The sequence below is a fragment of the Oncorhynchus gorbuscha genome, linkage group LG02 (assembly GCF_021184085.1).
Source record: "Oncorhynchus gorbuscha isolate QuinsamMale2020 ecotype Even-year linkage group LG02, OgorEven_v1.0, whole genome shotgun sequence".
Lineage (NCBI taxonomy): Eukaryota > Metazoa > Chordata > Actinopteri > Salmoniformes > Salmonidae > Oncorhynchus > Oncorhynchus gorbuscha.
This window is the reverse complement of record NC_060174.1, coordinates 59240331-59257206: the sequence shown is the minus strand read 5'-3', so window position 1 is coordinate 59257206 and position 16876 is coordinate 59240331. Positions and strand designations below refer to the sequence as shown.

The 16876-nt window shown below is 44.1% G+C and overlaps 1 protein-coding gene across 1 annotated transcript; it reads left to right on the top strand.

The window, feature by feature from the left end:
- Window positions 1-7300: 7300 nt before the first annotated feature.
- Window positions 7301-13124, top strand: mrps31 (mitochondrial ribosomal protein S31). Its single transcript, XM_046295419.1, has 6 exons — window positions 7301-7495; window positions 9827-10759; window positions 10919-11071; window positions 11341-11490; window positions 11862-12076; window positions 12408-13124. Exons 1-6 carry the CDS (start codon window positions 7377-7379, stop codon window positions 12641-12643), a joined length of 1806 nt encoding a protein of 601 aa, XP_046151375.1. The 5' UTR covers window positions 7301-7376; the 3' UTR covers window positions 12644-13124.
- The last annotated feature ends 3752 nt before the right edge of the window (window positions 13125-16876 follow it).

The window sequence follows — 16876 nt, the reverse complement described above, 5'->3', positions numbered from 1 at the left end:
GACAGAAGAAAAAGGAAAAGAAAGAGGACAACATAGTGAAACAGTCAGCACTTCTATTGCAACTTGTATTTCGTCGTCCTAACGTAGTCTACACTGCTATCTGCCCAGCAGCTAGCCAGCTAGCATACGTTCACCGTCTACCGAATAGCAGCACTGTAGAAACTATTACACTCAACTGAACGACTTGATTAGTGTAGTGTTAGCTAGCTACATAGTTGTCTTTGCTGTCTTCGTATCCAAGATAATTGTGTAGTTTAGAGCGTGTAGTCTTAGAGTGATTATCTTAATTTACTGAGGTTAGCTAGCCAGCTATTTGTCGTCCTTAACGTAGGAGACACTGCTAGCTAGCCAACAGCTAGCCAACGTCTACTGAATAGAACTTCCGCACTCAACAACCCGGTCGCATTCCGCTTCGCTCCACAGGTAGTATCACATTTTTCATTTCATTTCATTACAGCACAACGGTTTGATTTGTTTGATCGTAGCTAGCTACATAGCTAGCTACATAGCCGTCTGTGTATCAAAGATAATTGTTGTCGTTCTTTTAACGCAACGTAACGTAATCAACACTGCTAGCTAGCCAGCTAGCCCCCGAATAGCAGCACTGTAGAAACTATTACACTCAACGGAACAACTTGATTAGTGTAGTGTCAACAACGCAGCCACTGCCAGCTAGCCTACAAAGTCAACAACGCAGCCACTGCCAGCTAGCCTACTTCAGCAGTACTGTATCATTTTAATCATTTTAGTCAATAAGATTCTTGCTACGTAAGCTTAACTTTCTGAACATTTGAGACGTGTAGTCCACTTGTCATTCCAATCTCCTTGCATTAGCGTAGCCTCTTCTGTAGCCTGTCAACTATGTGTCTGTCTATCCCTGTTCTCTCCTCTCTGCACAGACCATACAAACGCTCCACACCGCGTGGCCGCTGCCACCCTAATCTGGTGATCCCAGCGCGCACGACCCACGTGGAGTTCCAGGTCTCCGGTAGCCTCTGGAACTGCCGATCTGCAGCCAACAAGGCAGAGTTCATCTCAGCCTATGCCTCCCTCCAGTCCCTCGACTTCTTGGCACTGACAGAAACATGGATCACCACAGATAACACTGCTACTCCTACTGCTCTCTCTTCGTCCGCCCACGTGTTCTCGCACACCCCGAGAGCTTCTGGTCAGCGGGGTGGTGGCATCGGGATCCTTATCTCTCCCAAGTGGTCATTCTCTCTTTCTCCCCTTACCCATCTGTCTATCGCCTCCTTTGAATTTCATGCTGTCACAGTTACCAGCCCTTTCAAGCTTAACATCCTTATCATTTATCGCCCTCCAGGTCCCTCGGAGAGTTCATCAATGAGCTTGATGCCTTGATAAGCTCCTTTCCTGAGGATGGCTCACCTCTCACAGTTCTGGGCGACTTTAACCTCCCCACGTCTACCTTTGACTCATTCCTCTCTGCCTCCTTCTTTCCACTCCTCTCCTCTTTTGACCTCACCCTCTCACCTTCCCCCCTACTCACAAGGCAGGCAATACGCTCGACCTCATCTTTACTAGATGCTGTTTTTCCACTAACCTCATTGCAACTCCTCCAAGTCTCCGACCACTACCTTGTATCCTTTTCCCTCTCGCTCTCATCCAACACTTCCCACACTGCCCCTACTCGGATGGTATCGCGCCGTCCCAACCTTCGCTCTCTCCCCCGCTACTCTCTCCTCTTCCATCCTATCATCTCTTCCCTCTGCTCAAACCTTCTCCAACCTATCTCCTGATTCTGCCTCCTCAACCCTCCTCTCCTCCCTTTCTGCATCCTTTGACTCTCTATGTCCCCTATCTTCCAGGCCGGCTCGGTCCTCCCCTCCCGCTCCGTGGCTTGACGACTCATTGCGAGCTCACAGAACAGGGCTCCGGGCAGCCGAGCGGAAATGGAGGAAAACTCGCCTCCCTGCGGACCTGGCATCCTTTCACTCCCTCCTCTCTACATTTTCCTCCTCTGTCTCTGCTGCTAAAGCCACTTTCTACCACTCTAAATTCCAAGCATCTGCCTCTAACCCTAGGAAGCTCTTTGCCACCTTCTCCTCCCTCCTGAATCCTCCTCCCCCCCCCCCTCCTCCCTCTCTGCAGATGACTTCGTCAACCATTTTGAAAAGAAGGTCGACGACATCCGATCCTCGTTTGCTAAGTCAAACGACACCGCTGGTTCTGCTCACAGTGCCCTACCCTGTGCTCTGACCTCTTCTCCCCTCTCTCTCCAGATGAAATCTCGCGTCTTGTGACGGCCGGCCGCCCAACAACCTGCCCGCTTGACCCTATCCCCTCCTCTCTTCTCCAGACCATTTCCGGAGACCTTCTCCCTTACCTCACCTCGCTCATCAACTTATCCCTGACCGCTGGCTACGTCCCTTCCGTCTTCAAGAGAGCGAGAGTTGCACCCCTTCTGAAAAAACCTACACTCGATCCCTCCGATGTCAACAACTACAGACCAGTATCCCTTCTTTCTTTTCTCTCCAAAACTCTTGAACGTGCCGTCCTTGGTCAGCTCTCCCGCTATCTCTCTCAGAATGACCTTCTTGATCCAAATCAGTCAGGTTTCAAGACTAGTCATTCAACTGAGACTGCTCTTCTCTGTATCACGGAGGCGCTCCGCACCGCTAAAGCTAACTCTCTCTCCTCTGCTCTCATCCTTCTAGCCCTATCGGCTGCCTTCGATACTGTGAACCATCAGATCCTCCTCTCCACCCTCTCCGAGTTGGGCATCTCCGGCGTGGCCCACGCTTGGATTGCGTCCTACCTGACAGGTCGCTCCTACCAGGTGGCGTGGCGAGAATCTGTCTCCTCACCATGCGCTCTCACCACTGGTGTCCCCCAGGGCTCTGTTCTAGGCCCTCTCCTATTCTCGCTATACACCAAGTCACTTGGCTCTGTCATAACCTCACATGGTCTCTCCTATCATTGCTATGCAGACGACACACAATTCATCTTCTCCTTTCCCCCTTCTGATGACCAGGTGGCGAATCGCATCTCTGCATGTCTGGCAGACATATCAGTGTGGATGACGGATCACCACCTCAAGCTGAACTTCGGCAAGACGGAGCTGCTCTTCCTCCCGGGGAAGGACTGCCCGTTCCATGATCTCGCCATCACGGTTGACAACTCCATTGTGTCCTCCTCCCAGAGCGCTAAGAACCTTGGCGTGATCCTGGACAACACCCTGTCGTTCTCAACTAACATCAAGGCGGTGGCCCGTTCCTGTAGGTTCATGCTCTACAACATCCGCAGAGTACGACCCTGCCTCACACAGGAAGCGGCACAGGTCCTAATCCAGGCACTTGTCATCTCCCGTCTGGATTACTGCAACTCGCTGTTGGCTGGGCTCCCTGCCTGTGCCATTAAACCCCTACAACTCATCCAGAACGCCGCAGCCCGTCTGGTGTTCAACCTTCCCAAGATCTCTCACGTCACCCCGCTCCTCCACTCTCTCCACTGGCTTCCAGTTGAAGCTCGCATCCGCTACAAGACCATGGTGCTTGCCTACGGAGCTGTGAGGGGAACGGCACCTCAGTACCTCCAGGCTCTGATCAGGCCCTACACCCAAATAAGGGCACTGCGTTCATCCACCTCTGGCCTGCTCGCCTCCCTACCACTGAGGAAGTACAGTTCCCGCTCAGCCCAGTCAAAACTGTTCGCTGCTCTGGCTCCCCAATGGTGGAACAAACTCCCTCACGACGCCAGGACAGCGGAATCAATCACCACCTTCCGGAGACACCTGAAACCCCACCTCTTTAAGGAATACCTAGGATAGGATAAAGTAATCCTTCTCACCCCCCTTAAAATATGTAGATGCACTATTGTAAAGTGGCTGTTCCACTGGATGTCATAAGGTGAATGCACCAATGTGTAAGTCGCTCTGGATAAGAGCGTCTGCTAAATGACTTAAATGTAATGTAAATGTAATATCAAAAACAATTTAGTCAACAACAATGTAAGCTAAATATGATGTTGCTGACCATGGTTCTGATTTCTGTGTGTGTGTATGTGTGTGTGCAAGTAGAAAAAGCATATTGACTCACCCTATTGGGGAGAAACACCAATTTAATCCTCTTCTTTTTTATGTTGACCAAGCAGTCTATGACTGACATACAGTGCACGCTTTTATTTTTTGTTGTTCTGTGCTTCCTGGCTGAAATGCTTGCTCGCTAGCCTAACTTCCTGTCATGGTCAACATTAGCTAGTTAACATTAGCCTTCTACATCTAACTACATATTGAACTTTCTTCCTTTCAGTCCAGGGGCACATTGTATGAATTTATGTTCGGATCAGAATCGCCGTTATAACCATTAGCCAGTACAGAGAACTAAGTAAAACCTTTAGTCCAAACCCCATCTCTATCCATGGCTAATTTAGGAAAGGGACAATTTTGGCTAGCTAGCTAGCCAGAGGACAACACCACAACGAGATGTAACAATTCAAGTTGTTTCTATGCTCTCAATGTGATGTGATAGGAGTGAAGCCAAATCCAAACTGGCTTCCCTTGACACTTATTTTTGGTGCACCAGGACAATTCACAGTTGAGCTCACTCAGTTTAGCATGAAAACACAGATGAAATATATATATATTTTTTCCTCAACTATTTGGGGCCTGGCTTCCCTATTTTGGGAAGCCTGGCTTCACTTGGCATTTGTGAATACACTCCACTGAAAAATAAGCAGGTTTCGACTCATACCATGACCTTGAGAAGGGATTGCGTGATGCAGCATGCTGGGTGTGGCGTTATACGTTCCTCCATTCATTGTCCAATGGAATTTATTCTTCTTCTTATTGTGAATTTCCGCCAGACTAAACACTTTTTGCTGTATTACTGCCTTTCTCAGTTCGGGATGTGCATTCCACATTATGACAAAACCAAAAAATAAAGGGAAAAGGGAATGGGAAAAACTGAAATTGCACTACCCCTGCACCTATACACTATGCCTAAAAATCCACCACCCCATCCCACTACTTGGCCCTAAATTATCCTACATCAGACCGTCGACCTGGGAGGATGGAACCCCTTCTCTCAAAACTTCCTGTAGATCTTCTAGACTAAAATCTCACACACACACATTTTTCTCTGCTGCAGCAACTACCACATATATCTTTGTGATTTCCACTCTATCAGTGCAGTGCAGTTGACTACCATGGCTGTAAATGCAATAAATCCAACCTTACTAAAATGCATCCTTTCTAGCTCTCTCTCTTCAGGCCTACTCCCTTGGGGGCTCCCAGTCGACTCACTCACCCTTGGCTATCCTCTACTTTCTTCACTGCCTCAAAATAGGAAACTTTCTGCCCCTCTCAAAACTCTGGCAATCTCAACCTGTCTCTCTCACACAGGGCACTTTGGATACCCAGCTTGTATGGGCAACCCCATCGTTGACACACAGTGCTTTCTCTATCCCAACTGTACACTCCCTCTGACTATTCCCCCCTACACATTTCTCACATGGTAGGATCTCCCTTCCACACACTGCTGCAACATGTCCGAATCCTTGACACCTAAAGCACTGAAGCGGGTTCAGAACATAGGCCCTCGCAGAATAGCAATTATAAGCTAAACTTACTTTATTAGGAAGAAACTCTGTGTCAAAGCTCAACAAGACAGACAGGGTATTCTGTCTCGCCATTGTCTCAAACGGCAGGCGTCACAAACACTAGGCATTTTCCTTTAATTTGATCCACTTCTACACTCAATGCTACCCCCCTGATCACCCATTTTTGAGGCGCCCTGCTACGGAAAACAAAGCACACCACAGGTTGAGCCCCAAGCTGCGTGATTCGAATCGGCCGCTTCCTCTGGGAGGCGGATACACAAAAAAATCAAAACAATTACACTCCTAGAAACTTTCACAGATGTAATCATTCCCAGTTTGTCCTTTACCCAGCCCGACACAATATATGGGTCGGCCACAATGCAGGAATCCACTCTTTCCATCTCTGGTAGGATACTCAGGGCAAACGTTAGAAGTCTTCATTACACTTGTGGCTGCAGGTAGGCCCACTTCATCCTGGACTGGCTCAACCTCAGAGCGCTCACCACTGCGGTATGACGCCATTTCAAGATCATCAAGGTTCTCAAGAAAGCATAAATACTTATAAATCATATTACTTGGTTTGTATCCAGGAGACGTATGTATCTACACCTCAAACGAATGTGTATACACAGGAGCAAATCTCAGATCTTAACAGCGACGAAAATACGCTTGCATTAAATTAGAAGCTCCTCACGCGTCTTCCACTCACGCGCATCAAGCAAATTAATTTTACAGGGGGTAGATCCCAAAATAAATGTGTAAAGTGATCAAAACAAATTAAGTTCGTTGCGTAATACATTTTATAGATACAATGATAAGTACATGTGTGCATGCTTTTCTCCTCCGACATGGGGTGTGGCAGATATCAAAACCCTTCAGGTAGGATACGCTTGTGTTTCCTCGCTAAAGGGAGGCTATTGAAGATGACTACTCACACATTTACACGCTCCTCAACTGCAAAAGTCTATAAGGACACGCCTGACACCCAAACTGATATTTAATGTCAGTATTTATAAACAATGTAGTTGCCGTTAGGCTTTTGTCCGATATTTTTTTTGTTGAAAAGCAGATAAATAAAATTGTCCATGAGAAGAAGAAAAAATCCCATTGCGAAATAATGCTTTTTAGCCTATTCATTTATGGAAATACATTTGACTAGTCATGCTTATCGGTTAAATTACATACTTTAGTCGAATTCAATTGCTTTATGTGTACAGTATATTCATTATGTATCTTATTTATCATAAGCATACAGAGCCCTTAGGGGAAAATCTGTCAGACAGAGCAAGTGCTGCTGCAGCTTCTTGTGGTGCTTTCAAGACAACTGGGAACACGAAAATATACAGGTAAAATCATGACGTCAGTGATCTTCAGGGTCAGAAAGTCGGAGCTCCAGAAAGAGGCTCGAGTTCCCGAGTTGGATGACCGTTCAAAACGGAGCCAGGCTATTTCTTTACAAGTTGACCAATATAATAGGTAGCCTAAACTGTTATACTACAGTAGATTGACATAGACTAGTGATTTTGCTGATTGTTACACGTCTTGTTGGCTGAGGATAAGTACATGTGGACAGTTATTCTAATATGTTCGAAGTGCACATCAGAATTCGGTAAGAAAGACCGCACGTCTTTGCATTCTCGACTTCTTCATCACTGGAACCACTCACCAAAGAAGCTAACACAGCCCTTGCACCCCCCCATGTGGTTAATGTCGAGCGGAAACATTATTTAAACATTTGTTTCACTACGGACGGTTTGATCGTCGCACAAGGAGGAAACGTGTATGGACGACATTGTAGGCGTTTGTGAAGAGCAATCATGTATAGAATACTACTATTGTCCGTCTGTCCGGTTAGAAATCGTGCATTACATGTGTACATCCGCGAGGCATGTTTAAGGTCGTCGAAATGTGATATGGTTTCACTCCCCATTTGCAGGTAAGTTCTCATATCACCCTCCACAAGGTTGTCTGATGACAACTGCACAATCAAGCTACAGTAGCTAACGTTAGCTAGCCAAACAACCTTAGAGAGCCATAAAGCTAACTAGGCTACACTAGTGATGGGAAACTGAGGCTTTCTGAAGGCTTCGGTCTGCTTTTTTTCCTGCAAATTGCGCCTAGAAACTCAATTTACTCGTCTCTTTATTAACTGTTCACAATGGTCATTAGTGACATCTGTTGGTCAACAAATAGTAAAGCGTGATGAGATTGTGTTTTTTTTCTTCCCCCTCCACTTATTTCGTCAAACGTTGATTTTGTTAACCTAACGTTAACTATAATCCGTTGCAATACCAGGTTTGCGTTTTACATCATGCTTCCCTTTTTTTAGCCTCTAATTTCACTATCAAAAACTGAATCTATTGCATTATTTATGCTTAAGACAGGAGCTTATAAGATACTAAATAAAACAAATTATTTGAACAACAGTGCAGAAAGTGTGGTTTCACAAAATAATTATCAAGATGGTGTCTTAAATTGGATTTGACTTCATACCCTCACGTCCCTCAATGTTCCCTAGACTACCTGTTAAGTGACAGGTCAGGTGGAACTTGATGTACAAAACCCGAACTGTATGGGTGGTGTTTGAAAGCAGCTTGGAATCGAAGAAAGCACCCGTGCAATCTTGCATTTTGTAACATATGTTTTGAAAAAGCATGTGATCAAACAAAGCTTCTGACCTCTGATGACATTCCTGATAAAGTGAAACATGCATGCTTTTGGCACACCGCTTTGAAGTTAGCTGCTTAGTGATGAATGAGCTCTGGTATCAAAGGTAACATCACTATAACAAACTATGCCTACTATGGCAATGACCAACACCGGGCTGGTCCGGGTTGTTCTGCAACCCTAGACAAGAAATTGCCGCCTTACAAGAATAGGCCCAGTAAGCAAAATGATACCAAAAAAATATATTTTCAACATGTTGAAATTAAGTTCAATTTAGGTTCTGAATGAAATTTAAAATATGTCATTTATAGAAGTCTATGTTTGGGCCAAATCAAGGCTGGTTCAGACCGGACACAGTCTGAACCAAAAACCAACGTCCGTGGATGTGGAAATCAAGGCCGGTCTGGACTGAAACAAAAAATGCATCAGCGGCAGTCCGTGCTTACTGAGTTATAGCCTACAGCAGGGATGAGCGAATTCAATTTCAGGCAACGCTGTAGGCCAGGGATGGGCAACTCCAGTCCTCAGGGATGGCGTAGTGTCACTTTTCCCCCATCCCTAGTCAACATAGCTGATGAAACTAATTGCATTCTAAACTGAAGTTTATGATTTGTTGATAATTGGAGTCAGGTGTGTTAGCTGCGGCTGGGGCAAAAGTGCAACACCAATCAGGCCCCAGAGGACTGGAGTTGCCCATCCCTGGCCTACAGCGTTGCCTGTAATGTAATTTTAGGAATTCCCATCTATGTGGTATATCTACCGTTTCGAGCCCCCCCAGGACCAAAAAACGACGTTGTCAGTCTGTTTACTGGGATGTAGCCTGCCATGTCTGCCCGCAATGGAATTTTATGAATGACCATTGGTTTTGTTAGTCCTGATTGCTGTGGCTATTTAAGCTCAGAATATCAGACACACAACTTTATCAGGAGGAGTTATCCTGAGCCTATTTGCTAAGTGTTTACACAGTGGGAAATGCAGAAGTGATCAGCATGTAAATAATTTACTGATAGCAATTTGAAACTAGTGATCATGACAATTTAGCCCACGGGATGGAACTCCTGGACATCTGTTGTGAGTAGCTTGATAGGCTGGCGAAAAGGCCATATACTTTTCTACCATTTGCTAGATCTGCTACAGGATGTATGTAAAATGTTTTGAAGAAATGTTGGAGCACAGCAGCGATGCGTCTCGCCAACAGCACCCCGGAGAGGCCCGCTGGGAATGGACAAGATCAATATTTTGCCTCCCTGCCTTTGACTATGTGGGCACTGCTATTGTTGAGAGAACTGTAATTGTTTTTGGGAAGAATTATGTGAGATTTTATGTGTTGTTGGTGGTCTTGGCCAGTTTACCTCTGAAAATGCCACCATCGCAAATCTGCCGCATAATCCTGCCTAATGAGCGGGCCGGCCCTGGAACATCTCATCTTTATCTACAATAAAGATCTAATCTATTCTCACTTTGCAGCCATGTAGCAAACTATTGCAAGTCTACATTGTTTCAGTACTAATGCAGCACAATGTCTTTGAGGGCCACTGTCAAGTTAGAGTATTTAGCTTTAATGTTTCTTGTGCTTACACGGTCTCTCTCCCTCACCCAGAGCTACGAATGGAGGGGTCTTCAATGCATTTGGCACAAGCTCTGTCATCCACTGTGAAAAGAAAGAGGGGCCACTCCCTCCCAAGGAAGAAAATAGTGCATTGAAGGATGGTGAGCAGAAGGTAGCAGTAAAGATGGTTGGAGAGAAGGTCATAGAGCTACAAGATTATGTAAAAATGGTAGCAGAACAGAGCGAGCAGAGAGTAGGGGTGAAAATGGAGGGAGTAACAGAGAGCGTCAAAATTGAAGAAATTCTTATACAAACAGAAGAGGTTGAGAAAAAACTAGAATCAAAGGTGGAGGCAGCAAAGGCGAGTGAAAAAATCAAAGAAATAATCCAGATTAAAACAGTGGTTGAGCCAATTCTCGAGGTAAGAATGGAGGCTGTAAAGGAGAGCAAAATAGAGGAAATTCCAGTTAAGATGGATAGTGAGAAAATGGAAGAAATCCAGACAGCGCTTTTGCCCATTCCAGAAGTAAAGCTGGAGGATGTAAAGGAGAGTGAGGAAATGAATGAAATCATGTCAGCCAGTAAAACAGAGGAGGTTAAACAAAAGCTAGAAGTAACAATGGCGGTAGTAAAGGAGGGTGAAACAATTGTTGAGATCCAGGTTAAAACAGAAGAGGTTGTAGATGTAAAGAAAGAGGGAGACAAAGTTGTAGAGGAGCATATGTTAAAGGTCAATAAGGAGGAACAACAGACAGAAACCCCCCCCAAGGATGAAATTCAGCCTGTGAAGGGTGGGAAGGAGAGTCTGCTGGACCTCTTGGGGGCCATGAAGGTCGAGGTGACCAACAAAAGGAAGTTTAAGGCCTTAAAGGTGCAGAGGACCTCTGAGACTGCTGCCAGGCCCATGCCAGCAGCTATGGAGAGCACCACCAGTATGTTCCAGGAGGCCACTGGCATGGCTGACGTACCAGCACCTGCCCCAAGGTGAGGAGACTTGTGCCGTGGTCAACTCGTAATTCTGTTTTTTTTTTTCTATCTTCCGCTGAGATCCAACTGCTTCTATTGATACACCTGTTTTCACAATAGGTGGCCATATATGTAGTCTCGTCCTTCTACCAAATTCACCCTTTTGTGTATGCGCAGTGCGACACTGAGCCCTGAGCTGGTTGCTGCTGTCTCTGCTGCTGCAGCTACTTTACCTGACCAAAGCCAGGCTGAGTCAGAGCTGCTGAAGAAGCTGAGGCAACATGAAGCGATCGGAGAGGCACAGAAGAACGGGGACGTCAACAACATTGGGCAAGTGTCTTCTCATTTACTCTTACTAGCACTGATTTAGCACCTGGCAGCTATTTCTGAAGGTTTTAACTTGCAAGGATTGTGATTATGTGGTTGTTTTACTTGCTTTAGTTGAATGCACTGATTGCAGGTTGCTCTAGATACGTTTACTATAGAAGTAAAGTTGAACTATAATTTGAGTCTTATTCCATGCTGTAGAGGTCCATAGTGTAATCTAACTGCCGTGATACAAGCAGATATGCAATCTAATGAAGATATCATTGTTTCAGGGTTATCATTGCTGACATGAAGGTGGGGAAGAAGTTCAACGGCAGGCAGAACGCCCGGCCGGCCAATCAGATCCGCTTTGATGAAGATGGGAGGGGCTACACCCATGATAGAGGCATCACTGCAGAGTTGGATGGTGGATTACGGAGGAGGTAAGGATAATGCCCTGGACATAGCTAGGACTATAAGTGCTGAAGTGAAAATGTCCTGTCTTCATTCATAATTAAATGTCTCAAAGAACAAGTAGCGCTCTGTTTCTGCATATAGATTATTATTTATTGATGAGGCAGGCTTACGTTTCGTCGTAATCGCCTTCATCAGAGCCTTGTAATGCTTTCATGTGTTATCCTCTGTCTTCTGCGTTTTTTAAATTGTACAATAACCTTAAATAAATCAGTCAAACTGTTCCAATAATATTCTGGCACATCCAGGAAGTCTTTTAGTGTGGGTAGTCTTTGTCTAGACATTATTTAATACTGCTTGATTGAACTTGACCCTTGCCCTTTGACCCTGTGGTTGTCAGGAGAAGTCTATTTTCAGGGAAAAGACTGAACATCTTCACCCCGAGCACTGAACCGGAGGCAGACACAGATGTAGCTGTTCCGACCCTATGGGACATGGAGTTAGCCAATCAAGTGGCCCTGTCAACCAATCAAATGCCTCGTAATGGCTTTGAGGAGATGATCCAGTGGACCAAAGAGGGCAGGCTGTGGCAATATCCAATTAACAATGAGGCTGGTGAGTTCCTGATGGGAGTTTTTCCTTGCCACTGCACTTTTGCACACTCTGGAGTCTAGGCCGGCTTACTGGCCGGTGTAGGTCGTCATTGTAAATAAGAATTTGTTCTTAAACTGACGTGCCTAATTAAATTAAATAAAAACATTTTTTTTTATGTTAAAAAATATATACTTTAAAGCACAGACAACTTGTTGATATAAAGAAAGGCTTTATGAATGTGATCGATTTGACTGAAGTAGAGACATAGAAAAAGACAGTTGGGGCATGATTCGACAAGTGTTTTGTTTTTCTTCTCTGACCCCAAACCCCTTTTCTCCCACCTGTGTCTCAGGTCTTGAGGTGGAGGCCCAGGTGCCCTTCCATGAGCACGTGTTCCTGGAGAAACACCTGGAGGAAGGCTTCCCACACCAGGGACCTGTCAGACACTTCATGGAGCTGGTGGTCTCAGGCCTGGCTAAAAATCCCTACTACACAATACAGCAGAAGAGAGAACATATAGCCTGGTTCAGGGACTACTTTCAGCAGAAAGAGGAGGTCCTCAAGGAGGCAGAGGTTTACCTCAACTGAACTGTGTTGGCAAAATTGAAGAGAAACACAATCTTTAAGTAATTTATGATCACACAAATGTTAACGTGGGATTTAAGGGTTGTAGACTCCTATGGCATGACAGCCTTGTCTCAGGGCTAGGGTGATTAGTATACTAAAACAATAATGACACACACCCCCCCCTCCTGAAAACTGTCACTCAAGATGGTATTTTCCCGTGAGAGAACCAATGGAGATGGTTAACAGAGACCCTGGTATAGCCCTTAATTGGATACACCATGTATTGCTTTGGTTGTTCAGAGACTCTTTTTAACTATACACACCGTGTCGTTTATCTACCTTGACAATTCCACTGTTGGTGTCTGATCAAGGAGAAGTACACTGCTCAAAAAAATAAAGGGAACACTAAAATAACATATCCTAGATCTGAATGAATGAAATATTCTTATTAAATACTTTTTTCTTTACGTAGTTGAATGTGCTGACAACAAAATCACACAAATTATCAATGGAAATCAAATTTATCAACCCATGGAGGTCTGGATTTGGAATCGCACTCAAAATTAAAGTGGAAAACCACACTACAGGCTGATCCAACTTTGGTGTAATGTCCTTAAAACAAGTCAAAATGAGGCTCAGTAGTTTGTGTGTGGCCTCCACGTGCCTGTATGACCTCCCTACAAAGCCTGGGCATGCCCCTGATGAGGTGGCGGATGGTCTCCTGAGGGATCTCCCAGACCTGGACTAAAGCATCCGCCAACTCCTGGACAGTCTGTCGTGCAATGTGGTGTTGGTGGATGGAGCGAGACATGTCCCAGATGTGCTCAATTGGATTCAGGTCTGGGGAACGGGCGGGCCAGTCCATAGCATCAATGCCTTCCTCTTGCAGGAGCTGCTGACACACTCCAGCCACATGAGGTCGAGCATTGTCTTGCATTAGGAGGAACCCAGGGCCAACCACACCAGCATATGGTCTCACAAGGGGTCTGAGGATCTCATCTCGGTACCTAATGGCAGTCAGGCTACCTCTAGCGAGCACATGGAGGGCTGTGCGGCCCCCCCAAAGAAATGCCACACCATGACTGACCCACTGCTAAACCGGTCATGCTGGAGGATGTTGCAGGCAGCAGAACGTTCTCCACGGCATCTCCACACTCTGTCACGTCTGTCACATGTGCTCAGTGTGAACCTGCTTTCATCTGTGAAGAGCACAGGGCACCAGTTGTGAATTTGCCAATCTTGGTGTTCTCTGGCAAATGCCAAACATCCTGCACGGTGTTGGGCTGTAAGCACAACCCCCACCTGTGGACGTCGGGCCCTCATACCACCCTCATGGAGTCTGTTTCTGACCGTTTGAGCAGACACATGCACATTTGTGGCCTGCTGGAGGTAATTTTGCAGTGCTCTGGCAGTGTTCTTTCTGCTCCTTGCACAAAGGCAGAGCTAGCGTTCCTGCTGCTGGGTTGTTGCCCCTCTACGGCCTCCTCCATGTCTCCTGATGTACTGGCCTGTCTCATGGTAGCGCCTCCTGCTTCCTAAGTGGACAGTTTGATTTCCAGAAGTGTGATTGACTTGGAGTTACATTGTTGTTTAAGTGTTCCCTTTATTTTTTTGAGCAGTGTATATAGCAAACGTGTTGTGTGCTTCAGATGGATCCGTCCTCGTGCTGTGCACTCTGTGTGCAATTTAAAGAATAACTATTACATACATTTAATTGACACATTGAACTCGGCACTGCAAGATTTTAGCTTCAAAATTGCTATTGTTATTGAGATGTTATTGAAATAAACACTGTTTTCAAAGTCTTGTTTGCTGCTAGGATTTCTTTTAAGACAGGTGACACTCTTAAGTGTTTTTGTGTTCCTGTGAAATTCTCGGAAAACATTATTATACCGGTCAATAAGAAATTATAAAAAAAAGGCTTGATCGGTTTTGGCCTTAGTAACCTCACTGTAAGCCAAACAGGATAGAGGGAGAGTGTTTTGTAGAATGTTTTTAATACAAAGGCCTTAAGGTTAAGAGAATAAAAACATTCTCCTTTACAATTGTTGTGTGAAATGTTCCTATAAACAATTTCACAGCGTTAGTTTCCTATCCTGGGATCACGATGGATGTTGTTTTTCCACAGGTCTCAGGTCAGCAGTGAAATCAGTGTTAATGTGTCCCAAATGGCAACCTTGTCCCTATATATAGTGCACTACATTTGACCAGGGCCTCTATGGGCTATGGTAAAAAAAAAAATAGTATATCCTAAATTTACACAGGACTTCTAAGTTTCCCGATGCCAAATTGCTTTTAGTCGTATATATTTACTCAGTCATTGCGACATTATGTTCACCCGTAAAGTTTTTACAGGAAAGGGGGGTTAGGAGGGTGAAAAAAACAATGAAAGCAAATACCTACTAATTACGGTCTTGTTCTGAAAACACTTAGCAGTTCCATTGTGTGACACGATTGGAAGAATGATAGCACTTGGCACATGATTCAATGAAAGGGAGTTGCTTTGTGTCCTAAAGTAAATTCATCCCCAAATGTTATAATTATATATACAAATTATACAAATAATATTATACCTTAGGAGGCTGAATCATTTGTAAGATGTCTATTTGACTTTTAAAAGATTGCAAACAAATGTTGCATCGCTCTTCTTAGGGTGTAATGTTATTTATCAGGGTTGGGGTCAATTCCATTTCAATTCAGAATGTAAACTTACTTCAAATTGGGTAAATTCATTAGAATTTAATCACTTTTTTTGACAGCATCACTTTTGATTTAACTAAAACTTCACATAGGAAAACATCTATGGAAGAAGTGGTCAGAATGTGGCTTTTTGAACCTGAATGCCAAAACATTCAGGACATAAGTGCTTGTCTTCATTATTGGAAAATACAAAAGGTTGAGTTTAATATAATTTATAAGATTATCAAGTGTTGTCAAATTATTTTATTTATTGAAGACCGTGTTTTATTTTTTACAAAATGTAAACTTTAATGTCAATTAACTAATCTGTGTATGCATTTTTAGTTTTCTTCTCATATTCGCATATGTTGTAGCTTGGACCCTATTTTACATCTGAAGTTTTTCCGTTGTGCCCGCCATTGGTTGAGTCAACTTGTTCATGAATACAGGGTGTCATTTAAACTCATAGAAATATAATTCATAGACTGGACCTATCCTTTCAGACCAGGTACACCAGCTAAATCCTTTGTGGTAATGATTAGTAACTTTTAATTACTACCACAAAGATTATCACGCACTGTTGAATGTCAACTTCAATGGTCATGTTTGTTCTGTTATCTATATTTCAATAGGTTTCCTAGGGAGGATTGTCAGTATAATTTTAAACGGATATTCCCATTCAAGTCAACATTCTGTGTGAACCTACAACCAGCTTTGTGATACCATTTGAAAGTTTACATTTAAATTGTATTCCCATTTTAGCACATTTTATCAGCCAAAACATGACGCCCACCCTGTATTCAAGAGCATGTTGTCTCAACACAATCTTAGATGTGAAATAGGGTCTAAGGTCTAAGCTACAACCTATGTGAGAATATCTTGATAATTGATTAAGGCATAATTCTAATGTCATGTCATTGTTGATATTTTGCTAAGTAAAATTATAAAAGCCACATGAACTAGAGACACAATGGCCTCTGCTTAAACGTTTATTTAATTTTATTCCAAGTTTACATTGTTACTTTCGTACCACTCGTCTCTCCTGTAACTTCTCCCAGGTGAACACCCAATACTCGCTAGCATGGTACTTGAAACCTGTGCTGTCATTTAGCCACTAGATGGGTTAAGAAAAGAACATGTTTGGAAACTTAAACTAAACACAACTCTACAACTGAAAAACACTTCTGGGTGTGTTTTTTTATAACTTACATTGATCAAAACCACTTTTTGTTTACTCGCGAAACATGGCCAGACTTGGCAGGTTTTAGCAGTGAGGTCGTCCTCCACAGTAGGAACGTCTTAACTTCACTATATCATTCCACCTTGTGTTATCTGAGAAAATGGGATTGTTTCTTTCGCCCCGTGTTACTTTTGTCCTGGCTCTGCAGAGAAACATTTCAAGTTTTGAAGTTAATTTCCTGTAATTCTACACATACTGCCACGAGGTGCAGGATTTTTGTATGTTATTTTAAACATTTTTTTCTGGAATTCTACACATTTTTCCATGGGGCGGAGAGAAAATGTTGCAATTTTAGAGTTAATTTCCTTAAATTCTCCACATTGTGCCATGATTTA